This window comes from Lepidochelys kempii, chromosome 13, assembly GCF_965140265.1.
Source record: "Lepidochelys kempii isolate rLepKem1 chromosome 13, rLepKem1.hap2, whole genome shotgun sequence".
Classification (NCBI taxonomy): Eukaryota; Metazoa; Chordata; order Testudines; family Cheloniidae; genus Lepidochelys; species Lepidochelys kempii.
The window spans coordinates 34,766,044-34,777,050 of NC_133268.1; the positions used below are offsets into that span (position 1 = coordinate 34,766,044).

The 11,007-nt window shown below is 62.7% G+C and overlaps 2 protein-coding genes across 3 annotated transcripts; one reads left to right on the forward strand and one right to left on the reverse strand.

The window, feature by feature from the left end:
- Window positions 1-1,775: 1,775 nt before the first annotated feature.
- On the forward strand, window positions 1,776-10,984 carry PIP4P1 (phosphatidylinositol-4,5-bisphosphate 4-phosphatase 1). 2 transcript variants are annotated; one of them, XM_073308534.1, is made up of 7 exons: window positions 1,776-2,042; window positions 2,382-2,572; window positions 2,990-3,096; window positions 3,468-3,573; window positions 3,988-4,040; window positions 4,470-4,560; window positions 10,885-10,984. In XM_073308534.1, exons 1-7 carry the CDS (start codon window positions 1,880-1,882, stop codon window positions 10,903-10,905), a joined length of 732 nt encoding a protein of 243 aa, XP_073164635.1. In that variant the 5' UTR covers window positions 1,776-1,879; the 3' UTR covers window positions 10,906-10,984. The 2 variants fall into 2 exon arrangements, with proteins under 2 accessions (XP_073164635.1, XP_073164634.1); XM_073308533.1 differs by lacking the exon at window positions 10,885-10,984 and adding an exon at window positions 4,795-10,436 and having other exon boundaries at window positions 1,779-2,042.
- On the reverse strand, window positions 8,227-10,540 carry APEX1 (apurinic/apyrimidinic endodeoxyribonuclease 1). The gene is given in 4 exon segments (XM_073309492.1): window positions 8,227-9,299; window positions 9,302-9,484; window positions 9,747-9,989; window positions 10,519-10,540. Coding segments are annotated over 4 exon segments (777 nt in total). The 3' UTR covers window positions 8,227-8,970.
- Window positions 10,985-11,007: the final 23 nt, after the last annotated feature.

Consider the following 11,007-nt stretch of genomic DNA (forward strand, 5'->3'; position numbering starts at 1 on the left):
CCCGGCGCCAGAGACACCCCCCTTTCCAGGCCCCCTACTCCCATCCCCGCAGCACCAGAAACACCCCTTTCCAGCCCCCCATTGCTAGCCCCCCAGCACCAAAGATACCTCCATTCCAGCCCCACTATTCCTAGCCCCCCAGCACCAGAGACACCCCCCAATCCAGACCCCCTACTCCCAGTCCCCCAGCGCCAGACACCCCCCTTTCCAGACCCCGTACTCCTATCCCCCCAGCACCAGAGATATCTCCATTCCAGCCCCCCAGCGCCAGAGACACCCCCCAATCCAGCCCCCCAGCCCCAGAGACACCCCCCCAATCCAGCCCCCCAGCGCCAGAGACACACCCCTTTCCTGCCCCCCAGCGCCAGAGACACCCCCCTATCCAGCCCCCCAGCGCCAGAGACGCACCCCTTTCCTGCCCCCCAGCGCCAGAGACACCCCCCAATCCAGCCCCCCAGCGCCAGAGACACCCCCCTATCCAGCCCCCCAGCGCCAGAGACGCACCCCTTTCCTGCCCCCCAGCGCCAGAGACACCCCCCTATCCAGCCCCCCAGCGCCAGAGACGCACCCCTTTCCTGCCCCCCAGCGCCAGAGACACCCCCCAATCCAGCCCCCCAGCGCCAGAGACACCCCCCTATCCAGCCCCCCAGCGCCAGAGACGCACCCCTTTCCTGCCCCCCAGCGCCAGAGACACCCCCCTATCCAGCCCCCCAGCGCCAGAGACACACCCCTTTCCTGCCCCCCAGCGCCAGAGACACCCCCCAATCCAGCCCCCCAGCGCCAGAGACACACCCCTTTCCTGCCCCCCAGCGCCAGAGACACCCCCCAATCCAGCCCCCCAGCGCCAGAGACACACCCCTTTCCTGCCCCCCAGCGCCAGAGACGCACCCCTTTCCTGCCCCCCTATTCCCAGCCCCCCGGAGTCGAGGAGAGACCAGACCTCCCGCTATTCGGGGATTTCTCTTATACATGTAACTGTAACACCCGCCGCCCCCGATTGTTCACCCTCTCCCAGCGCTGGAGCGACCCCCGACCTCCCGCAGAACGCCCCGCATCCCACTGGGGCCGGGGGCTCGGGGGCGGGGCCACAGGCTTCCCAGGCAGTAAACGGCGGGCTTTTACAGCGGGGCTGGGGCCAAGCTGAGGGCTCGGGGGGTGGCCCCTGCCCCCGGCGTGCTCAGTCCCGCCCCATAGGCCGAGTTCCCCCTTCCCCCGACAAGGAGCCTGGGGATTGCGGAGGGCGGGGCTATAAGGAGGGTCGTTGACAGGCAGTGGGAGGGGCCCTGGCTGGGAGTGGGTATGGCCAACGGGGTGAGGCCCGGCTCAACTGACAGGGGAAACAGCCAACGAAGCGCACTGCGCCTGGAAGGCGGGAGCGGAGCAGCTAATGAGGGCGGGGCTTAGTGGGTCAGGCGAGTTCGACGGTAGCCAATGGGCGGGGGCCGGAGGGGTCGTGCGAGGGGTAGTTGCCGCTTCCAGCCAATCAGACGGCGTGAAAGCGCTGACGATACGACGGGCTGAGCGATTGGCCAATCAGAGTTTTCATCATGTGGGACTGATTGCCAAGGTCCAGCCAGTAAGAGAAGCCCCCGGGATCACGTGGGGGAAGGCGCCGTTAGTCGAGCCATTCAGGGAGCCCATTTCGAGTCACATGAGAAGGGTGACGAATCCAGCCAATGGGTGGGGAGCATTGATGTTACGTGCTGGCAATTGGCAGCCGCCAGTCAATGAGAGAACGGCTTGAGCTCACGTGATGTTGGTATCACATGACTGCTACCCGGTCGCCTCTTGGCCAATAGGCGGCCGTCTCCCTCTCACGTGACTCAGGACATCGCTGCGGGGAGCCGGGGACGGGCGCTACGGCAGCCGGGAAGCGGCGATGTCGGGGGACGGCGAACGCTCCCCGTTGCTGCCCGCGGAGCTCGGCGAGCCGGGCACTCCCGGGGCGGGCGGGGTCCTGGCCGGGCCTGGCGGGCTCGTGCCCTCCGCGCCGCTCCCGCCCTACGGGGGTCCCGCCGCAGAGAAGCCGGCCCCGCCCCATGGTGAGCGGCCCCGCCCCCACGACCTTGCAGGGGAGAGGCTAATGGGCGTGGGGGAGGGGCGGTGTGGGCGGGGCTAAGGCTGAGTGGGCAGGGCTGTGGGGGCTACAAGTTCTGGGGAGGGGTTAGGGGTCTTGATCGATGGGGCGGTAGGGGGCTGCAGCTGTCAGGGAGGTCTTGGTGGGCGGGGCTAAGGGAACTGGGAGGAGCTATGTGGTTTGTTGGGTGGAGCTAATGGCTGGAGGGTGGGACTGGGGGAGGAGCTTTGGGAGGTGGGTGGGGCTAAGGGGCCTAGGGCAGGCTGACTTGCAGGTGGCTGTAGCCTGTGGTTCCCTCACCCAGGCTTCCCACCATTCCTGGATGGGCACCCAGCTGTGCTGCATGGCGAAGACCCCCCACCCTACTCACCCATGGCCAGCCCCGACAGTGGCAGCACCCCCATGATCACCTGCCGCGTCTGCCAGAGCCTCATCAACGTGGAGGGCAAGATGCACCAGCATGTGGTGAAGTGCAGCGTCTGCAACGAGGCCACGGTGAGCTGGGCCACACTGATTTCACAGTCTTCCTGTGGGGGGCTGGATCTCCCATTCACCTCCCCGTGAGGTCCCACTACCCTCTTCCCCCACCATATGCCTGTCTCTGTTTCTCCAGTGAGCCCGGCAGGGGTCCCTGAGGGCCCCCCCAGGAATGGGAGGGATTTGGGGGTTGTCTGTCGGCCCCTGGCACGAGGTGTCAGGGGATGGTCTCTCCGTAGAGCTGGAATGGCAATTCTCAGCTCTGAAGACTTCCTTGGGATCTGGCTGGAGCTGGGAGACCCCGAGGCTTGGACCAGGGGAAGTGGAGCAAAAGGTCTGAGATTGCTGTGCCCCCTCCAGAGCCAGGGGTGGAACCCAGAAGTCCTAGCCTCCAGCACCCCCCAGGCTCATGCCGCCTCTCTGTTTCTGCTGCAGCCGATCAAGAATGCCCCCCCGGGGAAGAAGTATGTGAGATGTCCCTGCAACTGCCTGCTGATCTGCAAGGTGACATCCCAGCGCATTGCCTGTCCCCGGCCCTACTGGTGAGCCATGGGGGGGGGGGTCCCAAGCCGTGCTGGGCAGCGAGGAGGGGTGGCACTGAGGGCACGTTGGGCCTGGGTGATGCTTCCCGGGGTACCTGAGTGGGAGGAAACCTGTCTGTGCCCAACTGGCCTTAACTTCAGGAACGCAACTTCCAGTGTAGACACAATCCTCTCGCTCTCAGCCATGCAAATGTCTCACATGGTGAATTAGTGTGCAGCTATCTGACCCCGGGGATCCCTGTAACCTCCTGGCCACACCCTGTGCCCCCTACCTGTTGGCACTAGCGGTCCCTAGGTCACAGCCTGGCTTGGTACCCAGGACAGGGCAGGGCTCTGGTTTCATCCCTGTTGCTTTCTCTCGCCTGCTGCAGCAAAAGGATCATTAACCTGGGCCCAGTGCACCCGGGGCCTCTGAGCCCTGAGCCCCAGCCTGTGGGAGTGCGGGTCATCTGTGGACACTGCAAGAATACTTTCCTGGTAAGCAGGGGCAGCCAGGACTCCTGGGTTCTGTCCCTGGCTCTGGGAGGGGTGCGGGGTGTAGTGGGTTCAGCACGGGGGCTGGGAACCAGGACTCCTGGGTTCTGGCTGTGGGAGGGGCGTTGGGTCTGGTGGGTAGAGTAGGGAAAGCTGGGAGCCAGGACTCCTGGACTCTATTCCAGCTCTGGGAGGGGAGTGGGGTCTAGTGGTTAGAGCAGGAGATGGTGAGGCTGGGAGACAGGACTCCTGGGTTCTAACCGTGGCTGTAGGAGGGGCGTTGGGTCTAGTGGGTAAAGTAGGAGGCTGGGAGCCAGGATTCCTGGGTTCTGGCTGTGGGAGGGGCATGGGGTATAGTGGGTAGAGCAGGAGGCTGGGTGTCTCATGTATGTTTCTTTCTGGTTCTCATTCTTCCAGTGGACAGAGTTCACAGACCGCACCTTAGCCCGCTGCCCACACTGCCGCAAAGTGTAAGTTTCTTGCCCTGAGACCCATTGCCCCGGGCCACAGCTACAGGACAGAGAGAGTGGGGGTGGGGCTGGGCCCATGTGGGCTGGGGAGGCTGAGGGGTAGAAGGGGCTGTGAAAGCGAGGCCGAAGTGTGGGGTCTAAGGCCATGGGGAGTGGTTGAGCTCAGAGGCAGGCCTTCTGGGGTCTCTCCCCAGCTCTGGGGAGGGGTATGGGGTCGAGTGGGGCTGGGGGCCAGGACTCCTGGGTTCTCTCCCTGGCTGTGGGAGGGGAGGGGGCCAGGACTCCTGGGTTCTCTCCCTGGCTGTGGGAGGGGAGGGGGCCAGGACTCCTGGGTTCTCTCCCTGGCTCTGGGAGGGGAATAAGGTGGCTGGGGGCAGGGGACCAGGACTCCTGGGTGTCCATGTCTGACTCTGACTCTCTCCCCCGCAGCTCCTCCATCGGGCGCAGGTACCCCCGGAAGAGATGCATCTGCTGCCTCCTCCTAGGTGTCCTAGTGGCGGTAGCTGCCACAGGCCTAGCGGTGAGTGTGTGACCGGGGCAGGGGAGCGGGCCGTGCTGACGGAGCCTTAGGACGGTCTAAGTCGCCGTGCTGCCCTGGGAGAAAGGGGGCATTGAGTGGGGAAGGGTCTTTTGGACATAGAACCCAGGAGTCCTGATCCCAACCTCCCTGCCCCCTCAACCATTAGACCCCCCTCCCCGCGCAGAGCCGGGCTGGAACCCAGGTGTCCTGACACTGCTGTCTCTCTCTGCGCAGTTCGGCACGTGGAAGCATGCCCGGCGGTACGGTGGGATCTACGCCTCCTGGGCGCTGGTCATTCTCCTGGCTGTGCTGTGTCTGGGCCGGGCCATGTACTGGGCCTGTATGCGAGTCAGCCACCCCGTCCAGAACTTCTCCTGAGCCGCCCCCGGCCCCTGCTGTGGGGAGCCCCGCCCATCTCAGCCAGCTTCTGCCCAGCCCCCTGGTCCGCTCCTGTGCCCCTCGCCTTGGTCCTGCTCCCCTCCCATCCTGCCTGAGCAGGAGACCCCCACAGGACGTGACCAATGGAGGCAGCTGCGGTGGTATCAAGGGCAAGGGGCCCCACCAGCCCAAGAGGGCAGTTGGACTATGGTAGCTCTGTCTGGACCAACCCGAGAGGGAGCTGGATTACAGTGGCTCAGCTGGGACCTACCCAGTCAAGGGACGCTGAGTGACAGAGATGGGACCTGACACCCGCCCCCCAGCCAAGAGACACTGGGCAATGGAGATGGGACCCCCTTTCGCCCCCAAGGGACACTGAGCGATGGAGCTGGGACTCACCACCCAGGAGACTTCACGCACCTGAGGGACGCTGGGCGATGGAGCTGGGACCCACCACCCCCACCCGACGGACACTGGGCGACGGAGCTGGGACCCATCACCCCAGAGACCTCACAGACCCAAGGGACACTGGATGACGGAGACGGGACTCTCCACCCTTGAGACCCCGCGCACCCAAGGGACACTGGATGACGGAGACGGGACTCTCCACCCTTGAGACCCCGCGCACCCAAGGGACACTGGATGGTGGAGCTGGCACCTACCAGCCCCGACACTCTGGGTAACAGAGCAGCGACTCTCTGCCCAGGATGAGGTGGCCAGAGGGAAGAAGGAAGCCCCCATAGCTGCCAAGTCACTGGGGGTCCCATATCCATCCTGATGGGGACACTGCCACACCCAGCACCCCCTTGGCCTGCAGGGAAGTGGGGCGGGAGGGGGGCCCCCAGCTGTGGGGGCATTGAGTACATTCTGGGGGGGATGGGACCTACTGGGGACGGGAGCTGACACCAGGGACAGGGGTGATGAGTAGGATTCAGCTCACTGCTGCTTCATGGTGGGATCATCTCTTAGGCCACTGTTCACCCCACTGATCTGTGCTCTGTCAGGCCTGCCCCCCAAGCCAGCCAGTCCTCTGCCCTGGGGCCACATCAGAGCTGGTGCTCTCTTGAGGGAACAGACCCCATGTCCCATTCCCTTCCTCCCTGAAGCAGCCAGTCCCTGCCCTGGGGCCAGATGGGAGCCAGTACCCCCTAGAAGGGAAAGGCCTGTGCCCTAGCTCTGTTTAGGGACCAAAGCTAACCTTTATTTGGGTGGGAGAGCTGGAGGGGAGCAGCCCCTGCCCTGATTTCCCCCACCACCACCCCGATGCCCGGGGGGGAAGCTGCTCTGGGTTTGCTCTCTTCCCCCCCCCCCCCCCCGGCTGCTCTGGTTCTTTGCACATTCCTGCAGGGGAGCCAATGGGTAATGCCCCTGTCGCATGGGGGCCCTGAGCCTTCCCAGCATGCCTCCGAGCTCCCCCACAGGGCCACCCCTTCCCATCCAGCCCCTGCTCCGACTGGGCTGATCGCTGCAGCCTGGGGAGCAGAGCGCTGCCCCTGTTGCCGCACGTGGGGGGTGTGATCCTAACTCAGCCCCCTCTCCCGCCCCCTAACTCCTCCCCTCCCCGCACGGCCCAGCACCAGCTCCCTTGGCTGGGCCCTGCCTCCCCTGGTGGGGGGTTGGGGACCCCCAGGGGGATGGGGCAGTGGGGTGGAAAGGACTGGGGGTGATCTGCCTGGAGGGTTGGTGATGAGGGGAGCCTGGTGCTGGCCTCCCCCTCGGGGAGGGAGAACAGAACGTCTCCGGCCTCGGTTCTTCAGGGATCTTTGGGGGGCTGAGAAATAGGGTTCACCCCCTTTCCCAGGACTCCCTGCTGCTCTGGCTTGTACATACTGACCACTCCCCTGTACATAGCTATTTAAATCCAGCCCCAGGCTTCTTCCCCCATTTCCCCTCTGCCCCCCACCCCGTGCAGTGCTACTTTAAGCCGGTGTGTCTGTCCCGGGGGAGGGCTGGCCCAACTGATGGATGCCCTCACAGTGTAAATAAAGAGATTCCATACGGCACCTGCCTGCCTGGCTCCATCACTCTGCCCCATGGTGACCCTGGCGGGGGGGGGGAGGAAGAGGGCTAGGTCTGGGGGTCCCATTGCCAGCTTGAGAGCCCACCAACTCATTACACCACAGGGGCAACAACAGCCAGGGACAGCCACTGTGGTTGGAGCGGGGGAGCCCCATACTTCTGAGCCAGCCAGCCTGCACTGTGGGACCTGATCTGAGCTGGTACCCCCTAGAGGGGAAAGGCCCTGTGTCCCATTCCCTGCCCGAGCCAGCCACTGCCCTGCCACAGGGCTGGATCGTGGCCGGCGCCCCCTAGAAGGGAAAGGCCCCGTGTCCCATTCCCCACCCCGAGCCAGCCAGCCCCCTGCCATGGGGCTAGCGCCCCCTAGGTTGGCAGTGGTTGAAGGTATCTGAGGTTTCCAGCTAGGGGGCTGATTGGAGCTCAGTCCCCTGAGTGCTGGCAACCCCTAGAGCCTCCTGCTCCTGGCTTGGATGGGGATTTCTGGGAGGGGAGTGGGGTCTAGTAGTTATAGCAGGGGCCTGGGAGCCAGGACTCCTGGGATCTCTTCCAGCTCCGGGGGGTGGGAGGGGCAGGGTGTGTAGCAAGAGTCCTGGGAGAGAAGCGTCCTGTAGACAGGCTGGTGTCTCCACCAAGCCAGGGCTGGATCCACCCCTTTGCTGGAGACGTGGGGGGCCCCCTGAGGGTGTCCCTCTGTAGGACCCCAACTCCTCCTCAGCCCACGTATGGCTGAACCAGCTGCAGGTGGATTAAGGCACCCCCTGTCCATGCCTTCCTCCCTCCCCAGGAGCAGGAGGGCTCTGCTCACCAAACCTCTCCTTCAGGCGTGGAGTTGGTTCCCCCAGAGCAGTGGGGCTGGGATGGAACACCCCATTGAGATGTATGGAACAGTTCCCCCTCTCCCATCAATAGGTTCAGGCTCTTGGCAGAACCAGGCAATGTCAGTCATGCTCATGGTTGCTTCCCCCATCACCCAGCAATGGGCTCAGGCTGTCGGCAGACCCAGGCAGCATCAGTCACACGCAGAGCAGCTCCCTCTTACCCAGCCATTATTTCTGTAACTGGAAGCTGAGTGTCTGCGGGGATCCCTCCGTTCTAGGCTGTGATGTCCCAGGCAGGGCCTTCAGTCCAACTCTGCTTCCCCACAAAGCCCCCCTTCACTTGCAGCTGCCTTCTGCGGGACCCCAGCTAGAAAGGCCAGTGGGCAGCATGAGGGTGACTGTCTCCCAGCTCTGCCTCACTCCCCCCCAGGGCGAGATGAAACACAGCATCTCCTTTCAAAGCCTTTAATCAATGCTCCTCACAGCTCCGTTCCCCCCCGCCCCCCGCAAAGAATGGGGGGCTGGTTTAAAGGCAAGGCAGCAGCTTAGTTCTACAGGTAAAAAACAGTTCCTGGGGTGAGGAATTCTCTGGAGGCTAGGATGGGGGGAGGTTGGTATAAGGGGGTTGCTTGGATGGCCCTCTAAGTTCAGGGGCCTCCTGGCCTCAGACTGGGGGTCACTGGGTGAGTTAGGGGGTTCAGGGCTGAATTTGGGAGGCTCATGGTCTTTCAGATGGGGAGGGATCTGCTGATATTCTGGGATTTACTGCACCAGGGCCCACAAGTTGGGGGGTTGAATCAGGTCTCATTTTGGGGGAAGTCACCCCTGATCTTGGGGGCGGGGGCTTTCCCTCTACTCTACCCGGCCTCACAGGGATGTATAGGGGCATGTGAGTCCAATCCTTTCTTGCTCACAAAGCCATAGAAGTGTACGGGCCACCCTGCTCACAGGACTAGAGAGAGAGAGAGGGTGCAGGGCCACATATGGCCATATGGATCCCCCACCTCACACAGGGCCATAGAGAGGTGTATGGGCCCACTCCCACAGCTATAGAGGGGGTGTTGAGCCCATATCTAGCTGTATGGCCCTAACCCCCCCGTCATAGGGCCATACAGGGGTGTCAGAGCCATAGCAGGCTGTATGGCCCGCCCTGCTCCCAGGACCATACAGGGGTGTTGGGACCATATCAGGCTGCTCACAGGGCCATGTAGAGGGTGACGGGGCAGTGGTCACTGCCCATGGCCTGGGAGCGGATCTTGCTGTCGCACAGCGCCCCCAGCAGGCGCATTGAGACCAGGAAGTAGTCAAGGCGCCAGCCCACATTCTTGGCGCGGGCATTCATCATGTAGGTCCAGAAGGTGTAGGCGTGGGGCGTGTCAGGATAGAGGTGGCGGAAGGTGTCAGTGAAGCCGGCTGCCAGCAGCTCCCCAAAGCCCTGGCGCTCTTCGGGCGTGAAGCCTGCCGACTTCTTGTTGCCCTTGGGGTTCTTCAGGTCGATCTCGGTGTGGGCCACGTTGAGATCCCGCAGAGCACCAGGGGCTTGCGAGCATCCAGCCCCTGCAGATAAGCCCGGAAGGCGGCATCCCAGCGCTGGCGGTACTCCAGCCTCACCAGCCCCCGGCCCGCGTTGGGCACGTAGGCCGTCACCAGGAAGTGCGAGGGGAACTCGGCCGTGATCACACGGCCCTCCTGGTCGTGCTCCTCCTCGCCTGCCGGGAGACAAGGGGCTTGCGTCAGAGGCCAAAGGGGAGAGGCCCTGGGCATAGGGGGCATGGCAAGGGTCAAGGGAAAGGGACAAGGGGAAAGGCCAGAGGGCCTGTCTGAGGCTGTAGGTGGCACAGAGAGGGATTGGCAGGCAAAGGGCCTGGCAGTGGGCAAAGAGGGGTCTGCAGGCAGAGGTTGGTAGGGGGTGTGGTGAGCAGGGAGCATGGGCTCAGCAGGCAGAGGCTGGGGGGTGGGGCAGGTCCCTACCAATGCCGTAGGTGATGCTGAGCGGTTCTATCTTGCAGAGCAGAGCCACCCCGCTGTAGCCCTCCTTGGTGCCGGCGCAGGCCCAGTACTTGTGGGGATACTTGGGCATCTCCCGCATCTCGGGGGGCAGCAGCTTCTCTGCACACTTGGTCTCCTGCAGGCACAGTACATCGGGATCCTCCTCATGCACCCACTGCAGGGGGAAAGCGGGGTCAGCGGGGCTGGGAGCCTTTCTCTGGGAACCTCATAGGATGAGGAAGAGAACCCAGGTTTCCTGCCCCACAACTCCACCCCACTTCCCTCCGGCTCATCCCCTCCCTCGGAGCACCTGTGTCCTCCCTGCCCCTGGCCGTGGATTTCCGGTGCTGGTTGCTGGGGACCAGCCGGACCAGTGACAGCACTTTCAGGCCAGTAAAACCACTTCCACGCTACGGACAGTCACAGATCCAAGGCCAGAAGGGACCAGTGGGATCATTTCGTCCAACTGCTTGGATAGCACAGGCTGGCGAACCGCCCCGCAACAATTCCTAGCGCAGAGCTGTTCAAAATTGCCAGGGATGGAGAATCCACCACGACCCTTGGCACATTGTTCCAATTAGTCACCTTCATTATTGTAACCCTTATTTGTACCCCTTATTTCCAGGCTGCATCTGTCTAGCTTCAATTCCCAGAAGTAAAATAACCTCTCTGCACCTACTCCAGATTTGCCTGTTTCTTCATCCCGGAGTCGTATGACTCCAGTGGGCCCCAGCAATGCCCTACGAGCTCCTACACAGCTGCTTATCCACCCTCATCCCAACCCCCAAATCTTTTTCAGACTTCAGACCCATTTGAACGATCCCACTGGAACCAAACTGGGTACAAATCCAGTTGTGGACCAGGCTCGAGGGAATCAGCCATTCATGAACCCAAGTTAACTGCTTCAGTTTTTTACAGCCGCATCATTTTCCCCCTGTCCAGCGGGATTTGGGGGATGACGAATGTCAATTTTGAGTTAAAATTTCATTCTGGGTTAGGAAAAGCAAACATGTTTGGAAATTTAGGACACCCCCATGCTCCAATCCCCATTTACCAGCCAGGAAATGTAACAGAGGCAGGATGCCTAGGATTCAAATTGCCTGTTTTTCCCCTATTCTAGGATGTCTCCAAGAGTCTCTAATTTGGAGAAGAGTTAGTGAGTGCCCAAGGGACCTAGGAGTCCGGGGCAGTAGAGCGGGAAGGTCCACTAAGAAGCTGTGCGTCTCACTCTGAGATAGCGCGT